Source organism: Wyeomyia smithii, chromosome 1 (assembly GCF_029784165.1).
Source record: "Wyeomyia smithii strain HCP4-BCI-WySm-NY-G18 chromosome 1, ASM2978416v1, whole genome shotgun sequence".
NCBI lineage: Eukaryota > Metazoa > Arthropoda > Insecta > Diptera > Culicidae > Wyeomyia > Wyeomyia smithii.
Window position 1 is genome coordinate 134,903,334 of NC_073694.1, and position 24,701 is coordinate 134,928,034.

At 41.2% G+C, this 24,701-nt stretch overlaps 2 protein-coding genes across 2 annotated transcripts; both read left to right on the forward strand.

The window, feature by feature from the left end:
- Positions 1–7,518: 7,518 nt before the first annotated feature.
- LOC129717210 (uncharacterized) lies at positions 7,519–8,625 on the forward strand. Its single transcript, XM_055667063.1, has one exon. The coding sequence runs from the start codon at positions 7,519–7,521 to the stop codon at positions 8,623–8,625; it is 1,107 nt and encodes a 368-aa protein (XP_055523038.1).
- Positions 8,626–11,585: 2,960 nt separating this feature from the next.
- LOC129717211 (uncharacterized) lies at positions 11,586–12,896 on the forward strand. The gene has a single exon (XM_055667064.1). It carries the CDS (start codon positions 11,586–11,588, stop codon positions 12,894–12,896), a length of 1,311 nt encoding a protein of 436 aa, XP_055523039.1.
- Positions 12,897–24,701: the final 11,805 nt, after the last annotated feature.

Sequence of the window (24,701 nt, forward strand, 5' to 3'; positions counted from 1 at the left end):
TTTTTGACAGTTTGCAATGAAAAGATGTTCATATAAAAAGAGAACTTGAGATACAAGATACACTGAAAGAATTTTTGTTGCTAAACATAATAGGGGTCTTCACATCGAGCTCGTATACGAATACCGAGCCGTAAACTGCGAATCTTCCATTACTCGTCAATGGAGGTGAGTATTTTTACGGCTGGGTATTTGTTTACGAGCTCGACATGAATCCCCCTAATATATCTCGCCAAACATGTGAAGAGCCTAAGGAACCATTCAAATATTACATAACGCCAGTGGTGGGCACCATTCCGCTAATTAGCGACGCTAATACTCAGTTAGCGATTTCGCTAATTTTTAACCTGATTAGCGAAACTGTTAGCGTCGCTAAAATTTTGGCCTTCGCAACGCTAATCGCTTATTCGCTAAATATTGTAGCGAAGCGAGAATAGGACTATTTAGAAAAACTGTGAATTGCTGATGGCGTACGTAAATTGCTTCGAAAGATGAACTTTACTGCCAAAGTTACTTATGTCAGTTTTTTTACCCTAGAATGGAGTTCCAGTTATCGTACAAGCCACAGGAGCATTTTGAAGAACAAACCCAAGGTCTAGATTGAATTTTCGGCACACCAAGAACTTTTGTAAATTGCAATGCGCTTGAAAATATGACAAATTTGGTTCTACTTTTTCGATTCAGATAATAATTGAATTTTTATGAAAACTTTCCTAAAAGTATCTATTTTTAATGCAAGATGGATAACTTTTGTTACTCCTTGTTTTTACAAAGTCAAGCTTGAACACCGTTTCGTGAACCTCTTACTGTAAATAGCTCTAAGAAGTAATTGTTTTCATTTTTTAACCACAAAAGATCAAAGTGGTCCAAATCTTACAAAACACGAGCAATAAGTAAGCGATATGACTATTTATATATTAATAAGTTAGCGATTAGCGGTTAGCGAAAATTCCGCTAATGTGGGTTTAGCGTTTAGCGGTTATCGAGCTAAATTTTCCGGTTAGCGGCTTAGCGATTAGCGTCGCTAAACTTTCAGTTAGCGGTGCCAACCACTGTTAACTACAGACGGTGTTATGAACAGATACGCAAAGAGTGAGGTCGAAAACTCCAAGTGAACCGTCAAATCGAGGCTCCAAGTGTGCAAAGCAAACAAACTCAGGGGTGTTACTTTTCGTACAGAATGTGTATTGTAATCAGTATAATTGTTGTGAACCACGTGCAATTATGGTTTGAACGGAAAATGTGTTTGTTATGCTTATATTATGAGTGATGCATTGAAAATTAAAAAAATGTATAAACAAGCTTTGAAACTCAGTTTTATATCCTTACAAAGTTTCGGAATTTCATTACACTTTCTAGTGCGTATGAAAAGTCATGCGAAATTAAATGTGGTTGCCAGAATTATTTGGAATAGAATATTAGCAAAGGGTTGTCATATTTATTGCTTTTCTCTTTGCGTATCTCTATATAACACAGTCTCTACTGTTAACCATCAAACTTTATTTCACTTTCCCGGCTTTGAAGTATCACACATCAATAGTTTTAAAGCATAAGGGTCTTATAATTAATAAGTACCCAGATATAAAAGCTGGCGCCGAAGGAAAAAAGTGAAATTAGTGATAAAATTCCGTGGTATATCCAATTGGAATTTTAAAATTTTCTATGCATCAAGAAAAAAGGGGAAAATAGTGATAAATTCCTTTTTGGAGTACAGCAGGTGTAACGGGGTAACGAAACAATTGTAAGACCCCGCGGTCAGCTGACAGAAATTATAACACGGTTCAATTACAGCTATCTATTGGAAGGAAATTATACGGTGTATAGGTGGCAGAAGAGTAAGGAAAAACTAAATGTAAGTAAAGGAAATAATAAAAAAAAACAAAAGAATAATTGAAAATTATAGCTTTTAGCGCTCGTCGATAAAACATTTATTGGACTTTTTCGCACGCTCAAAAGATAGCCCTTTTTCTCTTCAACAATCTAAAAGATTTAGATGGTCCTTTGAACCGGATCTATGATGAGTTCTCGTGTTGCTAAGAAATCCCTCTGTCAGGCATGTTCTGAGAGGGATACTGAAAGGATGGTCAGTTGCTGCTATTGTGAATCGTGGTGGCATTTGTGTAGGAGTCAACGACAGCATCGCAGAGCCGGATCGCACGTTCATTTGTCCCAACTGCCAGAGACCGTTGGCAACACGGCCAGTAAATGCTTCACCCTCGTCTGCAGTTGCTAGTGAACGCAACAGTTATGCAGGAAGTGTGTCTGGATGCTCCGGTACTTCTAGTTTGAAAACGAGATGGGCTCGTCTGCACTTAGAAAAACTCGAGGCCCATAAGGCTCTAGCATTAAGAAAGCTGGAGCTGGTACATCGGGAGCAAGAGCAGCAGCACGAGCAGTTCAAATTACAAATGGAGAATGAAACACTGAAGGAAACTTTTCGGCTGCGTGAAGTAATTGAGCTGGACGACGATGAAGATGCTGACGGCGGTGAATCGCAACAGAGTTCATTCAGCAAGGTTAATCAGTGGCAGAATCGACAACGGGAACAGAAGGCTTTGGTTGAAAGCGGCGATGCTGAGCAGAACGTCGTGAATACGATGGCTATATCTGCCGAAACTCCCACTGGGCAGGATGGCGAAACGCAACCACCCAGCAATTGGCAAAATGTTTTGAGAAGGGTGATAGCAGGTATTTTATTAGATGAGGCCGGCTCAGGGCCGTCTTTAGGAGGTTTTCTCGATAGAACTTCGAGCACACTAGTGCAAACAGGGAACAAGCAGCAGATAGATTATACCGTTTTTAACCCAATACCGGGTGATAAATTAGTTGGTCCGACGCGTCCGTCTTTAGGTGCACAAATACCAAATAAGTCGATACCTTTTGCAAATAATAAGCAGCAGAGTGCGGTCACCCCGTTGGTTCCCTCGGTTCCCCCACCGTTCGATAATGCAACACCTTTCGCGACCGCGAATCAAGCAAGCAGTTTACCCACAATGGATAATGTACTGCATAATATCATTCCGCATGACCCAATGCATTCGCGTCAATCCGTACATACACGTAATCAGATTCAGTCAATAAATCCAGTGAATTTGTTACATCCAGTGAATTCAATACAACCATTGCATCATTTTAATTCTGTGCCGAATCCGGCGTTACCGGATAATCAGAGAGGATCGTTCAACAGGGAATAATCATCAAATGCGCATCCAGGTGGGACAGTTTCAAGGCAGATTAGGAACAGCCAGTCGTCACTAGGGCTTCACACAAACGAATCGTTGGAATACGGTCCTACACCGAGACAGTTTGCTGCCAGACATGTGGTGGCAAAGGATTTGCCTGTTTTTTCCGGCAATCCAGAAGATTGGCCGTTGTATATCAGCGCATACGAAAATACTACTCAGGCATGCGGGTATTCGGACGTGGAGAATCTAGCCAGGCTACAAAGAGCTCTGAAGGAACACGCACTAGAATCGGTGAGGAGTAGATTACTATTACCTGCTAGTGTACCTCATGTTCTCGCTTCGTTGGAAACGTTGTACGGGAGGCAGGAATTGTTGATACACATGCTGTTGCAAAAAGTACGCGGAGTTCCAGCGCCGAAGCAGGATAAGTTGGATACAGTGATCAAGTTCGGAATGGCGGTATAAAATCTCTGTGATCATTTAGTCGCAGGGGGACATGAAACGCATCTGAACAATCCGATGATGTTGTTCGAGTTGGTGGAAAAGCTACCAGCGAGTATGAAACTGGATTGGTCGCTTTATAAACAGCAAGCAACGACTGCGAATATCGAATCTATTGCGCAATATATGAGCACCTTGGTGCGTGCAGCGACGGACGTTACGATGAACTACGATCCGGTGGCGCAGCAGCAACCAGCTCGTATGGTAAAGGCGGAAAGGTACAATAGAGACAGAAACTTTTGCGGAACACATTCGACGGAAGCAGAAATACGCGTTCCGGCGAAGGGAGGTGAATTACATACCCCAGTGAAGGAGGAAATAGTACGTTCTTTCGAGCCAGCGTGTCTCATTTGTTAAGACCCGAAGCATCGGGTAAAGGAGTGTCCCAAATTCGCAGAAAAAGATCCGGATGAACGTTGGAGAACAATTCAACATTTTGGTTTGTGTCGTACATGCCTGGGAGCGCATGGCAAACGCACTTGTAAGGTTCGGCGACGTTGTGAAGTCGATGGGTGTCAATTTCGCCATCATCCACTTTTACACAGTAAACGGGAAACCAAAGGAGACGACAAAAGGACTTCATCTAAAGTTGTTACGGAAGTGAGAGGAGATCACGCTGCTAGCCAGCCGGGCGGATCCAGTTATCATTCCAATTATCATTTTACCGAAAAGATTACGCTATTCCGAATCGTGCCAGTGACGCTACATGCCAATAATCGATCAGTGGAGGTGTACGCCTTTCTCGATGACGGTTCATCCAGGACACTAGTCGACGAAGAAATAGTACGAGAACTGGGTATAAAGGGTGAAACGCAGCCCTTGTGTCTTCAGTGGACAGCGAGTGTGAAACGCATGGAGGCAGATTCTCAACGGGTTGCGATGGAGATAACTGGAGGTTCCGGTGTTACTAAGCACGCGCTCTCGGATCTACGTACAGTGGAACAGTTGGACTTACTGCGGCAATCTTTACGATATGCGGAACTAGCCAAGGCTTATCCGCATTTAAGAGGTATTCTAATTGCCGATTATGATGATGCAGTGCCACGTATACTCATCGGAAACGATAACGCACATGTTACCGCCATTTGAGGATTCGCGAAGGGCGACCGGGTGAACCGATTGCAGCTAAATCACGCTTGGAATGGACTGTTTACGGAACAAATCCTGATAAAACCGGAAACCATGCACACAGCTTTCATATTTGTGATTGTCAGAATGATCGATCGGTGGAACAGTTTTTCTCTTTGGAGAGTCTTGGTATCGTGGCGAAATGTACTCCAGAATCGAAAGAAACACAGCGGGCTAATCAAATTCTAGCGGGCACCACTAGAAGAGTCGGACATCGCTTCGAGACGGGACTTCTTTGGAAGTATGACTACTTCGAGTTTCCGGATAGCTATGCGATGGCGGTTAGGCGTTTACAGTATTTGGAGCGGCGTATGCAGAAAAACCCAGTGATAGGCGAAAGTGTGCGGAGACAGATGTCTGAGTATGAAGTGAAAGGATATATCCACAAAGCCTCACCGGAGGAATTGTAGGAAGCGGATCCGCGACGTGTATGGTACTTACCTTTGGGTGTGGTGCTGAATCCGAAGTAGCCATCTAAGATACGGATTTTCTGCGACGCGGCGGCCAAGGTGGACGGAGTCTGCCTGAATACGATGTTGCTGAAAAGGCTCGACTTGCTCAATACCTTGTTGGGAGTGCTTTTCAAATTCCGGCAGAAGCGAATCGATTTTTGCGCGGTTTCGAAGGAGATGTTCCACCAGGTACAGATTCGACGTGAAGATCGGCATGCTCAACGGCTTCTCTGGCGGCAAGTGACGACACAAGACCCTGACATCTACCTGATGGATGTAGCAACTTTTGGGGCTACGTGCTCGCCATGCTCGGCACAACACGTTAAAAACGTCAATGCCGAAGAGCATGCCCAGGAGTATCCAGCAGCGGCGGAAGCAATTGTTCACCGACATTATATGGACGACTATCTGGACAGTGCGGATAGCGTGGATGAAGCGGTGAAGTTGGCTCTCGAAGTTAAACATGTACATTCTCTGGGTGGGTTCCATTTGCGGAACTGGTTATCAAACTGCGATCGTGTTTTGAAACGGGTCGGGGAATCCGATGCTGGATACAAGAAGAGTCTGCAATTGGACAATAGTAACACGACCGAACAAGTACTTGGGATGTATTGGAGAACAGAGCCAGATGTTTTTACATTTTCCACGGCATATGCGACGGACGTGCAGCGACCCACAAAGCGGCAGGCATTACGGGTGGTGATGAGCCCGTTTGATCCGATAGGCGTTCTATGCTTCTTTCTTATCCACGGTAAAATATTCATTCAAGAATTGTGGAGAGCAGAAACGGATTGGGACGAGCTGATTCCCGAAGCGTTGTGCGAAAGATGGGTGTGATGGACGGAGAAGTTTCAGTTTCTGGACCAGATAAAAATTCCGAGATGCTATTCCGGAAACCGGACAACGCAGGAAATCGAGACCACACAGTTGCGTATTTTCGTAGACGCGAGTGAAGATGCTTACGCTTGTGTAGCGTACACTCGGGCTGTTGTACCGAATGAAATCGAAATAGCACTGGTGGGAGGCAAAGCAAAAGTTGCACCCAGAGCTCCGAAATCTCACATTCAATGCTGGGAATACACCTGAAATGAAGCTAACTGTGCACTCACTCTCACCCTTTGCAGTGATAGTGAATTGAATCTAGTAACCCTTACCCCAAATTTAACGTATTACGGATTCGGCTGGTGTTACTTTTTGTCATGCTTTACCATTCATTCGTTCAAGAAAGTAATGAATGATATCAAACTTATAGCGCCTATTTAGTTTCGTCAGGCTACAGCAAGCATTGGGTGCTCTTTAGGATGAAGCATGATTCTTTAAATTAGTGTTACTATAGAACCATTTTACCAGAAACCAATGGCTAATAGTTATTTCAGCACCAGAAGTTGGAAAATCACTATCAATCCAGCGAATTGATAGAATTTTGAACAGAGACTTCAGTCAAGCAAGCGCAAAGTACGCGAACGAGAGACTCACACCGCTATCGGCACGGTATAAAGTTTTTGTCAGAGCACGATGTATGAGGGATAGAATAGAATGAAATAGGTGGAAATATTGTACTCTGAATGCTATTATTATTCGCCTTCACACAGTTCTGTCACTTTTTCCGAACTCTGGTTGCACCACTGAAAGTACAGTCGATTCCGAGGTTGGAGCTGATGGCTGCGATGATTGGTGTGCGACTGGCTAAAACGATAGTCAAGTAACACACGCTGCGATTCGACGAGGTGATTTTCTGGAGCGACTCGAAGACGGTGATGGCGTGGATCCACTCGGACCATCGGAAATATCGGCAGTTTGTCGCTTGCCGTGTAGGAGAAATATTCACGAAATCGGAGGCCATACAATGGCGGTGGATTCCGACTAAGGAAAACGTAGCGGACGATGCTACCAAGTGGGGGAAAGGTCCATGTCTATTATCGAACAATCGGTGGTTCTAAGGCCCTAGTTTCCTGCGCCAAACGGAGAAACAGTGGCCATCATGGTCAGAACCAGCTGCGAAATCCACCACAGAGGAGCTAAGAGCGTGCATGGTCCATCACGTAACAACAGCATCACAGGCAGTCGACTGGAAAAGATTGTCCTCGTGGATGCACTTATTGAGGTCGGTGGCTTATGGGTATAGATTCAACCGAAACCTAAAACAAAAAGCCGCGAAGCAAAAAGTGCAGTGTAGACTGCTAACGCAGGATGAGCTGGTGACAGCGGAACAGCTTATATTTAGTTGGGTCCAATGGGAACAATATCCCGATTAAATGACCGTTCTAAGTGGTGACCAGAAAGTGCCAACGCGACTACGGACAAAATTAGAAAAGACCAGCAGAATTCGTACCCTGTCACCTTATGTTGATGAATTTGGCGTGCTCCGCTCGAGCAGTCGAATTGCTGCGGCTACGTATGCAGCTTATGACACTAGATACCCCGTTAATCTACCGAAGGAACATCTAGTGACTCGCTTACTGGTGAGTTGGTATCATCAAGAGTATTTGCACGCGAATGGAGAGACCGTGGTTAATGAGCTGAGGCAACGCTTTCATGTATCGAAGCTGAGATCACTAGTCCGCGAGGTAGGAAAGGGATGTATGAAATGTAAAATTCAGAAGGCGGTTCCAATGGTTCCTCGTATGGCACCACTCCCGGCAGGAAGGCTACAGGCATTTACCCGCCCGTTTTCATACGTGGGGGTAGATTTTTTCGGGCCTATTGCGGTACGTATCAATCGCAGCATTCACAAGCGTTGGATAGCACTATTTACGTGCATGACAACCCGTGCCGTACACCTCGAAGTGGTACATACTCTATCAACTGAGTCCTGTAAAATGGCCATCCGACGTTTCATAGGACGCCGAGGTGCACCGGTAGAGATACGAAGCGACAGAGGTACGAACTTTGTAGGATCAAGCAATGAGCTACTAAAGGGGATGAACGAGATTAATTCACAACTTGCGGAGACGTTCACAAACGTGGGCACAAGATGGGTGTTTAATCCACCGGGAGCGCCACACATGGGTGGCGCATGGGAGAGACTGGTTAGGTCGGTTAAGACGTTGGTGGTGGAGGCTGAGAGTGTGGTAAACTCGCGTCCACTGACGTATATTCCACTCGAGACAGAGCTGCAAGAGGCTTTAACACCGAACCATTTCCTTTTACTAAACTCAAGTGGTGTGGTTCAAACCCCAAAGAATCTTTCGGATCCCAAATTGGCGGGCAGAGCGGAGTGGAATTTGTGTCAGGTAATGCTGGACGCTTTCTGGCGTCGTTGGGTCCGTGAATACCTCCCAACAATCGTACGGCGTACGAAGTGGACTGAGGAAGTGCCACCGATTGGAGTTGGCGATATAGTAGTCGTGGTAGAGGAGTAAGTGAGAAACGGATGGATTCGTGGAAGAGTTGTCGAGACTAAACCTGGAAGGGACGGAAGGGTTCGCTCGGCGGTAGTACAGACGGGCAACGGACTCGTACATCGACCAGTGTCAAAGCTGGCGCGCTTGGACTTAGAAACTGACTCCGGGGAGAGGAGAGCGGTCTCGGAAAAGGAACCAGCTTTACGGGTCGGGGAACTGTAACGGGGTAACGAAACAATTGTAAGACCCCGCGGTCAGCTGACAGCATGGAGACAGATTCTCAACGGGTCGCGATGGAGATAACTGGAGGTTCCGGTGTTACTAAGCACGCGCTCTCGGATGTACGTACAGTGGAACAGTTGGACTTACAGCGGCAATCTTTACGATATGCGGAACTAGCCAAGGCTTATCCGCATTTAAGAGGTATTCTAATTGCCGATTATGATGATGCAGTGCCACGTATACTCATAGGAAACGATAACGCACATGTTACCGCCACTCTGAGGATTCGCGAAGGGCGACCGGGTGAACCGATTGCAGCTAAATCACGCTTGGAATGGACTGTTTACGGAACAAATCCTGATAAAACCGGAAACCGTGCACACAGCTTTCATATTTGTGATTGTCAGAATGATCGATCGGTGGAACAGTTCTTCTCTTTGGAGAGTCTTGGTATCGTGGCGAAATGTACTCCAGAATCGAAAGAAACACAGCGGGCTAATCAAATTCTAGCGGGCACCACTAGAAGAGTCGGACATCGCTTCGAGACGGGACTTCTTTGGAAGTATGACTACTTCGAGTTTCCGGATAGCTATGCGATGGCGGTTAGGCGTTTACAGTATTTGGAGCGGCGTATGCAGAAAAACCCAGTGATAGGCGAAAGTGTGCGGAGACAGATGTCTGAGTATGAAGTGAAAGGATATATCCACAAAGCCTCACCGGAGGAATTGTAGGAAGCGGATCCGCGACGTGTATGGTACCTACCTTTGGGTGTGGTGCTGAATCCGAAGTAGCCATCTAAGATACGGATTTTCTGCGACGCGGCGGCCAAGGTGGACGGAGTCTGCCTGAATACGATGTTGCTGAAAGGGCTCGACTTGCTCAATACCTTGTTGGGAGTGCTTTTCAAATTCCGGCAGAAGCGAACCGATTTTTGCGCGGTTTCGAAGGAGATGTTCCACCAGGTACAGATTTGACGTGAAGATCGGCATGCTCAACGGCTTCTCTGGCGGCAAGTGACGACACAAGACCCTGACATCTACCTGATGGATGTAGCAACTTTTGAAGCTACGTGCTCGCCATGCTCGGCACAACACGTTAAAAACGTCAATGCCGAAGAGCATGCCCTGGAGTATCCAGCAGCGGCGGAAGCAATTGTTCACCGACATTATATGGACGACTATCAGTGGACAGTGCGGATAGCGTGGATGAAGCGGTGAAGTTGGCTCTCGAAGTTAAACATGTACATTCTCTGGGTGGGTTCCATTTGCGGAACTAGTTATCAAACTGCGATCGTGTTTTGAAACGGGTCGGGGAATCCGATGCTGGATACAAGAAGAGTCTGCAATTGGACAATAGTAACACGACCGAACAAGTACTTGGGATGTATTGGAGAACAGAGCCAGATGTTTTTACATTTTCCACGGCATATGCGACGGACGTGCAGCGACCCACAAAGCGGCAGGCATTACGGGTGGTGATGAGCCCGTTTGATCCGATAGGCGTTCTATGCTTCTTTCTTATCCACGGTAAAATATTCATTCAAGAATTGTGGAGAGCAGAAACGGATTGGGACGAGCTGATTCCCGAAGCGTTGTGCGAAAGATGGGTGTGATGGACGGAGAAGTTTCAGTTTCTGGACCAGATAAAAATTCCGAGATGCTATTCCGGAAACCGGACAACGCAGGAAATCGAGACCACACAGTTGTGTATTTTCGTAGACGCGAGTGAAGATGCTTACGCTTGTGTAGCGTACATTCGGGCTGTTGTACCGAATGAAATCGAAATAGCACTGGTGGGAGGCAAAGCAAAAGTTGCACCCAGAGCTCCGAAATCTCACATTCAATGCTGGGAATACACCTGAAATGAAGCTATCCAGCGAATTGATAGAATTTTATCTTATGAATCCAGCGAATTGATAGAATTTTGAACAGAGACTTCAGTCAAGCAAGCGCAAAGTACGCGAACGAGAGACTCACACCGCTATCGGCACGGTATAAAGTTTTTGTCAGAGCATGCTGTATGAGGGATAGAATAGAATGAAATAGGTGGAAATATTGTACTCTGAATGCTATTATTATTCGCCTTCACACAGTTCTGTCACTTTTTCCGAACTCTGGTTGCACCACTGAAAGTACAGTCGATTCCGAGGTTGGAGCTGATGGCTGCGGTGATTGGTGTGCGACTGGCTAAAACGATAGTCAAGTAACACACGCTGCGATTCGACGAGGTGATTTTCTGGAGCGACTCGAAGACGGTGATGGCGTGGATCCACTCGGACCATCGGAAATATCGGCAGTTTGTCGCTTGCCGTGTAGGAGAAATATTCACGAAATCGGAGGCCATACAATGGCGGTGGATTCCGACTAAGGAAAACGTAGCGGACGATGCTACCAAGTGGGGGAAAGGTCCATGTCTATTATCGAACAATCGGTGGTTCCAAGGCCCTAGTTTCCTGCGCCAAACGGAGAAACAGTGGCCATCATGGTCAGAACAGCTGCGCGAAATCCACCACAGAGGAGCTAAGAGCGTGCATGGTCCATCACGTAACAACAGCATCACAGGCAGTCGACTGGAAAAGATTTTTCTCGTGGATGCACTTATTGAGGTCGGTGGCTTATGGGTATAGATTCAACCGAAACCTAAAACAAAAAGCCGCAAAGCAAAAAGTGCAGTGTAGACTGCTAACGCAGGATGAGCTGGTGAAAGCGGAACAGCTTATATTTAGTTGGGTTCAATGGGAACAATATCCCGATTAAATGACCGTTCTAAGTGGTGACCAGAAAGTGCCAACGCGACTACGGACAAAATTAGAAAAGACCAGCAGAATTCGTACCCTGTCACCTTATGTTGATGAATTTGGCGTGCTCCGCTCGGACAGTCGAATTGCTGCGGCTACGTATGCAGCTTATCACACTAGATACCCCGTTAATCTACCGAAGGAACATCTAGTGACTCGCTTACTGGTGAGTTGGTATCATCAAGAGTATTTGCACGCGAATGGAGAGACCGTGGTTAATGAGCTGAGGCAACGCTTTCATGTATCGAAGCTGAGATCACTAGTCCGCGAGGTCGGAAAGGGATGTATGAAAGGTAAAATTCAGAAGGCGGTTCCAATGGTTCCTCGTATGGCACCACTCCCGGCAGCAAGGCTACAGGCATTTACCCGCCCGTTTTCATACGTGGGGGTAGATTTTTTCGGGCCTATTGCGGTACGTATCAATCGCAGTATTCACAAGCGTTGGATAGCGCTATTTACGTGCATGACAACCCGTGCCGTACACCTCGGAGTGGTACACACTCTATCAACTGAGTCCTGTAAAATGGCCATCCGACGTTTCATAGGACGCCGAGGTGCACCGGTAGAGATACGAAGCGACAGAGGTACGAACTTTGTAGGATCAAGCAATGAGCTACTAAAGGAGATGAACGAGATTAATTCACAACTTGCGGAGACGTTCACAAACGTGGGCACAAGATGGGTGCTTAATCCACCGGGAGCGCCACACATGGGTGGCGCATGGGAGAGACTGGTTAGGTCAGTTAAGACGTTGGTGGTGGAGGCTGAGAGTGTGGTGAACTCGCGTCCACTGACGTATATTCCACTCGAGACAGAGCAGCAAGAGGCTTTAACACCGAACCATTTCCTTTTACTAAACTCAAGTAGTGTGGTTCAAACCCCAAAGAATCTTTCGGATCCCAAATTGGCGGGCAGAGCGGAGTGGAATTTGTGTCAGGTAATGCTGGACGCTTTCTGGCGTCGTTGGGTCCGCGAATACCTCCCAACAATCGTACGGCGTACGAAGTGGACTGAGGAAGTGCCACCGATTGGAGTTGGCGATATAGTAGTCGTGGTAGAGGAGAAAGTGAGAAACGGATGGATTCGTGGAAGAGTTGTCGAGACTAAACCTGGAAGGGACGGAAGGGTTCGCTCGGCGGTAGTACAGACGGGCAACGGACTCGTACATCGACCAGTGTCAAAGCTGGCGCGCTTGGACTTAGAAACGGACTCCGGGGAAAGTAAAGCGGTCTCGGAAAAGGAACCAGCTTTACGGGTCGGGGAACTGTAACGGGGTAACGAAACAATTGTAAGACCCCGCGGTCAGCTGACAGTCCGATGACGGTTCGTTGACAGGACTAACGGAAGTATGGATAAAGAGAAGAAGATGGAGAGAGGGAGAATAAGTAAAGTCGAAAAAGAAGAAGATTGAGAGAGGGAGAATAAGTAAAGTCAGTAAAGTCGAAAGTGGAAAACAATAGGATCGATCACACGCTATCGAATTAAAAAGGGAAAAATATTGAAAGTAAAGTGTTGGAAGCGGAATTACCGCTCTAAATAATTTGTTCTTAATTAATTAATTCTAAGGCTTAATTCGTTGTCATCGGGTCCAAAGGAAAAAGTGGATCAAACCGCTGATACTTATTTGGCAGTAAGAAATTAAAATAGAGGTTAGGTTATGCAGAAATTATAACACGGTTCAATTACATTTATCTATTGGAAGGAAATAATACGGTGAATAGGTGGTAGAAGAGTAAGGAAAAACTAAATGTAAGTAAAGGAAATAATAATAAAAAAAGAATAATAATTCTTCAACAGCAGTAGTTTCATAATTCTTACTGTTTGGTAGTGCGCATCAAGTGTTCAGCTGCAAGGCAAGAAATAAAACCATAGAGTGGTTATCCTGCAGTGTGAAATACAGTAAAAGGCTGGAAAACAAGTTATTCTGTGCGTTTCGGATGCTAATTAAGTGATCCCGGTTATAAAGTGGACTTTCGACACGCGGTCGAAATTATTTGTAGCCATTTTGTTCTTCTCGGGTACGGGTCATATAGGGTAATTTTGTTCTTCTCGGGTACGGGTCATATAGGGTAAAGTCGACAACAGTCGACCATATTGTATGTTAAAATTTAACACATTCTTCGTGTACCATTTTGTTGCATTCAATTGAACTTGCGTTTCAGCACAATATGAAAATTAATTCAAAACTAAGAGCATTTTGTTTTATTGTGTTAGGACTGGTAAAGACGCAGGAAAAAGCCAAAGGAACAAAGCCTAAGGGACAAAGGAACAAAGCCTAAGGAACAAACTAAGGAACAAGGAGACATCAGATAATAACGGCAAGGGTCGTTGACGCCAAAGGGTGGCACAAAGGATAGAAGTAAAGGACACACGGCAGCGGCTTATTGGCTGAAATAATACAAAAAGAAAACCACGTGTGTAATGTAGGAAGATTAATTTTTTTTTACTATTGAATTTCAACGGAGTTTAAACTTGAGATTTTTTTTAAATAATTTTTTTTTGCTTAAATATTTTTTCAAATATTTTCATAATATTTAATTTAAATATTTTTTTAAAATAACTTTAGAATTTATTTTTCTTAATTATTTTCGCACAATTTTTATATTTTTCTGAAATATTCTAGATATTTTTGAATATTTAATTTGAATATTTTCAAGTTTTTTTTTTGTTCTTTCTCAGATATTAAGCTACTATTTGATTTATTTTCAATAAATACCTTTGCATTATTATAAATATTCTGATATCTTTGGCCTAAATGGCTCAAATGAGCAACACCATAGAACCATTCCGTAAAGGAAATTCCTTCACAGAGTGGGCTGAACGGTTGGATTATTTTTTCATAGTAAACAAGGTACCGGAAGCGGACAGGAAAGCGCATTTCATTGCATTATCTGGGCCTGCCGTGTACACAGAAATGAAATTAATATTTCCAAATGGTCAGCTCCGTTCTACGACTTCTGATGAGATCATAAGCAAATTGAAGGCTCGTTTCGATAAAGTGGAATCTGACTTGATTCAAAGATTGAAATTTAACAACCAAGTTCAACAACCGACTGAATTCTTAGAAGATTTTGTTCTCGCCTTGAAACTTCAAGCAGAATTTTGCTCATTTGGCAACTTTAAAGACACGGCAATTATAGATAGAATTATTTCGGGGGTTCGTGATACAGATTTACGAAAAAAAACTAATAAATGAAAACATGAATACCCTAGCGGCGATAGAACGGTTCCTGACTACTAGGGAAATGGCGGACAGCAACGCTAAGAGTTTTGGAACTAATTCAACGATTGCGCAGGACCAAGGAAGGATAGCATCACACAGTACGATGGCTAATCCGGGTTCGTCCTACAGTTGGAACAGCGGTTCCAGAATGACTGGTAATAGATTTGGACACCCAGGTAATCGATTTAGTAATCAGAGGGGCAGCGTGAAAGAGAGGCTAGGAGATAGGTTCGAACCTACTAACCAAAGATGAAGAGGGTATAAACCTGCAGAATAGTATTTGGACAACAACACCAGAAGGCGACCAGATTATACACAAATTGTTTGTGACTTTTGCGATATCAAAGGACACATTAAGCGCAAGTGTTTCAAACTGAAAAACATGAGAAGGGACTCTGTTAAATTCGTTGGTCAGCCATGGCGCCCGCGAGAGGGTGTTCTAGGAGAGATTATGAGCGAATAGAGAGGAATAGGTCTAGAGAGCGACTCTGACGAAGATAATGATCGTGATGAAGGTGATCTTAAATGCATGCAAGTTTCTTTTATTAATAATATAAATAATCCTTGCCTGATATATGTTAATATAGAAAATTTAGACATAGAAATGGAAATAGACTGCGGTTCTTCGGTGTCTTTTATGGGTAAAAAGCAATATTATGCAAATTTCAAAAACCCTCTTTTACAAAGTTTCAAGAAATTAATTGAAGTAAGTGGCAATAAATTTAAAATTGAGGGAGAAGCAAATATGCTGGTAAAATTTAAAGGAAGGGAAAATAAATTAAAACTTTTGATTTTGAACTGTTATAATGATTTTATCCCTTTGTTTGGTAGAACTTGGTTAGACGTATTTTATCCCAATTGGAGACAATATTTTACTGATTGCGAATCAATAAAAAATGTGGTAAATATAAACAGCGGTGATATTGTGACCCGTATCGAAGAACAATTTAGCGATGTTTTTGAAAAAGATTTCTCAAAACCTATTAAAGGTTTCGAGGCTGATTTGATTCTTAAAGAAAATATATATAATATTTTTAAAAAAGCATATAACGTCCCTTATCGTTTAAAAGATAAAGTTTCTGTTTATTTAGACAAACTAGAGAGGGAAAAGGTACAGTACTGGACAAAAATAAGTACGCACCCACTATCCTAATCAGACTTCCTGTGCACGTGCTTTTTTTTTCAAGCGACGAGAGAAATCTTTCTCTCGCTCGTAGAATTTCCATGTATGTGCGACGAGACGAGACACGTCACATGCAATTTGCAGGTTGCTCTTTCGCTTCTCTTTCGGTTCGGATTGCGATGCGCAAGGCGATGTTTCATCGCACTACGAACTGAGCGAGACGCCCGTACTGTACATACTTGATACAGCTCGTGCGCTACAGCTCGTGAGACTTTCTGGTGTACACAGACTTCCTGTACACGCGCTTTTTACTCAAGCGACGAGAGGTTTATTTTCTTTTTTTCTCGGTAAGAGACTGCGGCGCACCAGACGATGTCTCATCGTTTTACGAACTGAGCGAGGCGCCCGTACTGTACCTTAGTGAACCTGTATATTAGAGAAATGACAAAGCACTCACCGTTAAGGAAACTGTCAACATCAAAACGGGGAAGCTGTATAATTTTGCATTGCCGTTATCCGTTTTGATGTTGACAGTTGCCTCAACGGTGAGTGTCTCTGCGTCTCTCTGGTGTATAAGCTGCCTAACGTACCTACATACACTGGGGACGCTTTTTACGCGGGTTGTTTTTATGCGTTTTTTCAAACGGGATTTTTTCACAATAACGCGGATTATTTTCACTCGATTCGGAAGGTCATTTGTACGCGATAAAAAATAAGTTTAGCATAAGCATATCTAATCTAATTTTTTAAATGCGGTACAACCAACCGCGTAAAAAGCGACCCCAGTGTACGATATATGCCGTCAGACCCTTCTGAAGATGTATTAATCGGAAGAATTCACAAAACTATATTACTACGATCAGATTATCACGAACCTTCAGAACCTGATTTGCAATATCTATACACTAAGGTCGCTTTTTACGCGGCTTTTTTACGCGGATTCCGGAATTTATTCGGTGTTTTTTAACGCGGATTCCAGAATTTACGCGGATTCCGGAATTTACGCGGTATTTTTTTTTCGTGCGGATTTCGGTTTCTCTTCACTCGGATTGCAGAATTTACGCGGTTTTTTTTACGCGGATTCCGGAATTTACGCGGCATGTATCCCCCGCATAAAAAGCGACTTTAGTGTACTCAATTCGAAAATTCTATCCAACATCAACACGTACTAGAAAATATAAACAATTTAATGGTTTTACTATTTTTGACTCCCGAAAAACTTATGTTGTAATTTCAAACCACATTTTTTATCCTTAGAACTACAAAACAGAGTTCTATCATAAGATAGTCAATGCCATCTAAACCGACGAAAGAAACACTTCTGTTAACCAACGTAACACTCTGCATCCGGTGAAAAGAAAAATATTACTCATTTTCGTACCGTTAGCATAATAAGTATAGTAACAAAACGTTCTTAGTTCATGTCAACAAAAGTCGGATGAATTAATCATAGAGTTTTGAATTGATAAATAAATGAACTAGGTTATATCATTGATAATTCTAACGGTGTTTTGATGCATGCTGCTATAACACCCTAAATAAAAAAAAAACATAAAATCCTCTGCCTGTATCCTTCTGCGCAAAATCAATTTCCTTCTCGCACCATTAGCGCAAAGCAACATGCGAGGCAAGCTCGCGAGACGAGCTCACGAGATTTTGAACGCAAGCTGTCTCAAGTACGCGTCGCCCATGCACCGCACTCGTTAGGTTGAGAGACGAGGTATCTTCGTGTACGTCGTAAAAAAATTCCCATGTGACGAGACATGGCTCGTACGAATGGTAAGTTTGCTCGCTCGCACGCTGCACACAGTACGAAGCGACTGAATGAGAAACGAGACTTGTAGCGCAAAGCACACTGTCTCTTCTTTGTGCGAGCGAGATTTCAGGAAGTCTGATCCTAATGTTGAACTTCCTGTATCTTTTTTAATATAAGGTATATGAACTCGGTGAATTCGGATAAGTTGTAGTATTTCTAATATACTAACGATTGGTATAATAATTTTGTCAAGGAATTGCATAATAAATTCACACTTCAGCATAATTGTAATTAAGCTCTATTTTCGCTTGGTCAAAATAAAGTACGCATTCTTTATATCATCATCAGTTTACTATTTCTCAGGTCAGATATTTTATTTTTTATTGTGTCCTACTCCTCGTAAGTCCTATAAGATTCCTATTGCTACAGAGAAATGTCGAAACAATTTGTTTGATTATTTGTTATCATTATTAGTGTGCGGTACAATCGGATAAGATGGGGGAAAAGCAAATTTCCGTAGATATTAGTAAACTTATAGTTAACAACCGTCAGGAAGGTCTTTCTTATAGAGAAATTGCTCGAAAATACGATTTAAGTGAAGCAGGAGCACGAAAAATATGCAAAAAGCATGGAGAACTGTGAAGCGTAGCCGATCGGACCGGTAGAGGAAGGAAGCGGAAAACTACAACTAGCGATGATCGTCGAATTTCTCGAGAAGTGGCAAAAAATCTTTTCGCTACCAGCCGAGTGATTCGTGAAAATACTGATTTAAATATCTCTGAACGAACTGTGCGCAGAAGACTACAGGAAATGGGTTATAAGAGTGGATTTGCCCAACGACGACCTTTGATTCGAAAGGTTAACAGGTTTGTTTACTTCGTATTCAGCATACATTTTTGGCTGAGGTTTATTTTTGCAGGATCAAACGCCTCAAATTCGCTCAAAAACACATCGACAAGCCGATAGAGTTCTGGAAACAGGTTATCTGGAGCGATGAAAGTAAATTTGAACTCTTTGGCCACAAACAACGAGCACGAGTTTTGACGAAACCTGATGAGAAACTTGCCGATAAAAATATTCAGAAGACGGTCAAGCACGGAGGTGGCAGTATCGTGGTGTGGGGGTGCTTTGCTTGGTCGGGTGTTGGTAATATTTAGAAAATTGATGGCAAAATGACGGCAGACTATTACATCAGCATTTTAAAGAGAAATCTTACAGAGTCGACGCGGCAGGTTGGCTTAGAGAAGAAGTTCACTTTTCAACAAGACAATGATCCTAAGCATACCGCCCACAAAACCACTGCGTATTTCCGTGCTTCACGTATCAAGCTATTGAAATGGCCATCACAAAGCCCGGACCTTAATCCGATAGAAAGTTTGTGGTCGACTTTGGATCAAAATGTCGACAAGGGAGATGTCACCAACCGCGACAAACTGTTTGAAGCTTTGGAAAAAGCTTGGACAAATATCGACACCCAACATATTAAAAACCTCGTTGAAAGTATGCCTCAACGCCTGCCATCCGTGATTGAAGCTAAAGGTGGCCAAAAAATCAAAAATCAGTTTGAACGTTGAATCACTATAATGCATACTTTATTTTGTCCACAAGAAAAATGACAATTTCCAAATATAAGCTTTTTTTATGTTTATATGTCGTTCTCATGTCGCTTTATCTAACATTTTTCGAAAGTACACCTCCAGTACTGTCTTTTGTTAGAACACTTTGATTATCCATCTGCCTCAGATTCAACCTAAATCAAGAAAGTTTGAACATATCACAGGTGCGTACTTTTTTTCGTCAAGTACTGTAATTACCCCGATAAAAACAAGTGAATGGGCGTCTCCAGTTGTTATAGTCATAAAAAAAATAACGAGATTTGGTAATTGACTGCAAAGTCTCTATAAATAAAGTAATCATCCCTAACACGTTTTCCCTACCAACCGCACAAGATTTATTCGCGGGTTTGGCAGGATGTAAAGTATTTTGCGCTTTAGATTTGGAGGAGGCATAAACACAATTATCACTAACGGAAAGGTCGAGACAGTTTATGGTTATAAACACAATTAAAGGATTATATACTTACTAGCTGAACGTTCCCGGCGATGCTCGGGATCAAAAGTTTCAAAATTAGGAATCATTTTTTATAATTCATTGCATTATTAGCACAACTCACTTCAAAAATATTTCACATCTCATACGTCCATCATCTTTTTAAGTATTTTAACATTCTGAGAACGCACAGAACGGAAATACGGATTTGGGGATGTTTTACAGAAACTGTAAGTCGCCGTTTCGGGTTTCAAAATGACATATGTAGTTTGGAAGTTTCGGAAGTATTGAACTGGTTGGCCAAATACCACTTTAGATTATTTTCCTGAAACCAGAAGTCATTATTTTGGAAAATGTTGTGTGGGGTCATCACAGTTCCGAATATACCACACTCGGGTGATAACCGGATATTCGTCAATCGTTCACAGTAAAACCTCTTTTTATGTAACTTTCAGAAGAAAGAAATCAAAGTGAGAAGAATTTAGCGTAACCATTCATGCTTAGTTCTCCTCGATAATCATATCTAAAGAGATAACATTTTAATTCTTGTAACGAAAATATTTGTTGGTGTCCAAGGAACACGTCTGAGAAGAAGTTAACGTTTTGATCCACATAACTACGTAGAAATTAAAAAAAAAAATTGAACCAATGAAATGGGGCCTTTCTTCCAGCCGAATGTCCCAAAATCTAGTTTTAGAAAAAGCAAAAAAGTATTTCGAATCCCGTAATGTGATACTATTCACAAAACTACGAAAACATCAGAAATTGTAATTGTGTAAATTAAAACATAAATTCTTCTGCAAGAAAATATTTGCAGATGTTGAAGGAACGACGAACATTTTATTGAAAAAAAAAATTACAGGCGAACTAAGCTCATGCTAAAAAGTCAAAATTTTGCATGTATTATTTGTATAATATTTATAAATTTCAAAAAGAGTAATTCAATGTGTTTTTCTGTATGCAGAAAATCATCTTCAAACATATGTAGTTTTTAAAGTAATATCTTAACTTTTAGCAATAAGATACCTATTATTTTTCCTCAAATGTCTTTCCTGAACATTAACGAACATTTCAATGAAGAACAATTACATATTATAGCTTTGAATTTCGAATTAGAGGCAAATTGAGTTCAAATATTCATGAATTTGCTCGTTCAACGTAGTGTTGTGAATAATATCTCAGTTTTCAGTAATCAAAAATCTGTTATTTTTACTCAAAAGTCTTCCCTCACCAAAAACAAACCTTTCAAAGGAACAAAATCATATATCATAGCTTTGAATTTGGATTTAAAGACAAATTGAGCCAAAATATTCATGATATTGCATGTTCTACTTAGTTTTGTGAATAATATCTCTATTTCCGGTTATCAGATAACTATTATTTCATCTCGAACGTCATTCCTGAATATCAACGAACATTTTATTGAAAAAAATCACATGTCATCACCTAGAATTCTGATTTAGAGACAAATTGAGCCTAGAAAATTATGGTTTTGCATTTTTTATGTGGTTTTGTGGAAAATATTTTAATTTCAAATAATCAGATACCTATTATTTTTCCCTAGAATATGTTTCCTTAACACAATGAACATTTTATTATAGTAAAAATCACAGATTACTGTTTCGATTGATTTAGAGGCAAATTCAGCATAAAAGTCATGATTTTGCATGTTTCACGTAGTTTTGTGAAGTATATCTCGAGTTTGATTACCAGACAGATACCTGTTATTTTTTCTCAAATGTCTTTCTTAAACATCAACGAACACTTTAATGAAAAAATAATCACATATCATCGCATTGAATTTTGATTTGGAGACCAATTAAGTAAAAAAACATAATTTCGCATGTTTTACGTAGTTTTGTGAATAATATCGCAAGTGTTAGTGATCAGATACTTGTTATTTTTCCTCAAATGGCTCTCCTGAACATTAACAAACATTTAAGTGAAAAAAGAATCATATGTCATCGCTTTGTATTTTGATTTAGAGGCAAATTTAGCACATAAAGTCATAATTTTGCATGTTTTACGTAGTTTCGTGAATAATATCTCAAGTTTTAGTAATTAGAGAACTATTTTTTTCTCAAATGCCTTTCTTAAACATCAACGAACATTTCAATGAAAAGAGAATCACATGTCATCGCTTTGAATTTTGATTTGGAGACGAATTAAGTATGAAAAGTCACAATTTTGCATGTTTTACGTAGTTTCGTGAATAATATCTCAAGTTTTAGTAATTAGATACCTGTTATTTTTTCTCAAATGTCTTTCTTAAACATCAACGAACATTTTAATGGAAGAAGAATCACATGTCATCGCTTCGAATTTTGATTTGGAGACGAATTAAGCATCAGACGAAAAAAGTCATATTTTTGCACGTTTTACGTTGTTTTGTGAATAATATCTCAAGTTTTGATAATCAGATACCAGTTATTTTTCCTCGAATGTCTTCCCTGAACATCAACAAACATTTTAGTGGAAAAAGAATCATATGTCATCGCTTTGAATTTTGGTTTAGAGGCAAATTTACCACAGAAAGTCATAATTTTGCATGTTTTACGTAGTTTTGTGAATAATATCTCAAGTTTTAGTAATTAGATACCTATTATTTTTTCTCAAATGTCTTTCCTGAACATCAGCGAACATTTTCATGTTAAAAAACCTACATGTCATCGCTTATTATTTTTGATTTAGAACGATTCAAAATGATGATGAGTACTGTACACCTCAGAGACTGAGGGAATAATATCAATAAGATCAAGCGTTACGGAATACCATTTTTATATAGTAAAATAACAGGTTACCACAAGGAGCCTATTCAAGCGCTTCTATTTTCCAACAGGTGATGGATCAAATATAAAAAGGAATAAAAAATGTTTATTTTTATTTAGACGATGTGTTAATAGCGGGTAAAAATCTGGAAGAATGCAAAAACAAACTGTATTCTGTTTTGGAGAGGTTATCTTCCGTAAATATAAAAATAAATTGGGAAAAATGTAAATTCTTTGTATTCAAATTACCTTATTTAGGACATATTTTGAGTGAAAGGGGTCTATCACCATGCCCAGATAAAATTTCAACTATTCAAAAGGCAAAGGTGCCACAAAATGTGACGGCACTGAAATCTTATTTAGGATTATCAAATTATTATAACAAATTTTTACCTAGGTTGTCTTCAAAACTGTATTATTTATACAATTTATTGAAAACTAATGTTAAATACATATGGGACGACAATTGCGAAAAAGCATTTCAAGAGAGTAAAAATGTATTACCGGAAGGCGTCCTAATTCTGCGCGGCTCCTAATTTTGCGCACTTCGTACTAAAATGTTGATGCCGTTTAGTAAGAAAAGAAACATAAGCAGAAAGGTAACAGTTAATATGTAGGAAATCACTTCCAAACTTTATTTTTGAAAATCTGCTTTTAATTGATATTTTTTTAACATTCTAATACAAGGTGTGCAGAATTAAGAACCGCGCAGAATTAGGGCGCCTTACGGTAATTAAAACTGATTTTCTGGAATTTTACGATCCACAAAAACCTATAGTTGTGGTAACAGATGCATCCGGCTACGGTTTTGGAGGAGTGATTTCTCATATAGTAAATGGAATAGAAAAACCCATATGTTTTACTTCATTTTCCTTAAATTAAGCTCAGAAGATGTATGTAGGAAATCACTTCCAAACTTTATTTTTGAAAATCTGCTTTTAATTGATATTTTTTAACATTTTAATACGAAGTGCGCAGAATTAAGAACCGCGCAGAATTAGGGCGCCTTACGGTAATTAAAACTGATTTTCTGGAATTTTACGATCCACAAAAACCTATAGTTGTGGTAACAGATGCATCCGGCTACGGTTTTGGAGGAGTGATTTCTCATATAGTAAATGGATTAGAAAAACCCATATGTTTTACTTCATTTTCCTTAAATTCAGCTCAGAAGAAGTACCCCATTTTACATTTAGAAGCGCTCGCCTTGGTTTGCACAATTAAAAAATTTCATAAATTCCTTCATGGAAAAAAACTCACTGTTTTCACAGACCACAAACCTTTAGTGGGGATTTTCGGAAAAGCGGGTAAAAGCTCGATATATGTGACAAGGCTACAAAGGTTTATTTTGGAACTATCGATATACGAATTTAGAATACAATACAGGTCTTCTTCCAAATTGGGTAATGCGGATTTTTGTCCGAGATTTCCATCGGAAGAAGTTGTCCCTAAAGAATTAGACGAAGAAATGATTAGAAGCATACATTTTGGAAAAGAAATCCCAATAGATACAAAAATGGTTGCAAAAATGACTAAAAATGGCAAATTTTTACAAGAAATTATTAAATATATGCAAAACGGTTGGCCTAAAAGACTTGGCACGATTTAGAGAAAGTTGACGAGTGCCTGTTGTACCAAGACAGAGTTATAATACTACAGTAATTGCAAGGCGGAACTTTAAAACTTCTACATGCCAACCATGCGGGCATAGTTCAAATGAAGCAACTAGCTAGGAGACTAGTAGGGGTACTGGGGGTAAGCCCGGCACTGAGGGTAAGACCGTCACCCCTAGGATTTTACTAGAAAACGCTAATTAACTGTGGTTCAGGGAGCTGCGTAGCCGCAAGGTTACAGAGTCCGCTTTATCAAGCGGATGGTCGTGGGTTCGAATCTTAGTAGAATCAGGCCATTCGATGTCAAAAAGGACTTTAGTATGAGTTTATTCTCAGGCTCTCCACCACTTACCCTTCCTTTACGCTAAATTCTATAATACCTTTGCGTGACTTCCTCCTAACAAAAAATAAGTCCCTCTTATCAATAAAACTGGCCAGAAGGACGCACGACGAAACTTCTCCTGGGAAATTATAATTGGCGATATTTGGCAGGAGGCTCGGTATAGAAGAACAGTAAGCATGTAAAACGAGGGGAAGTACATT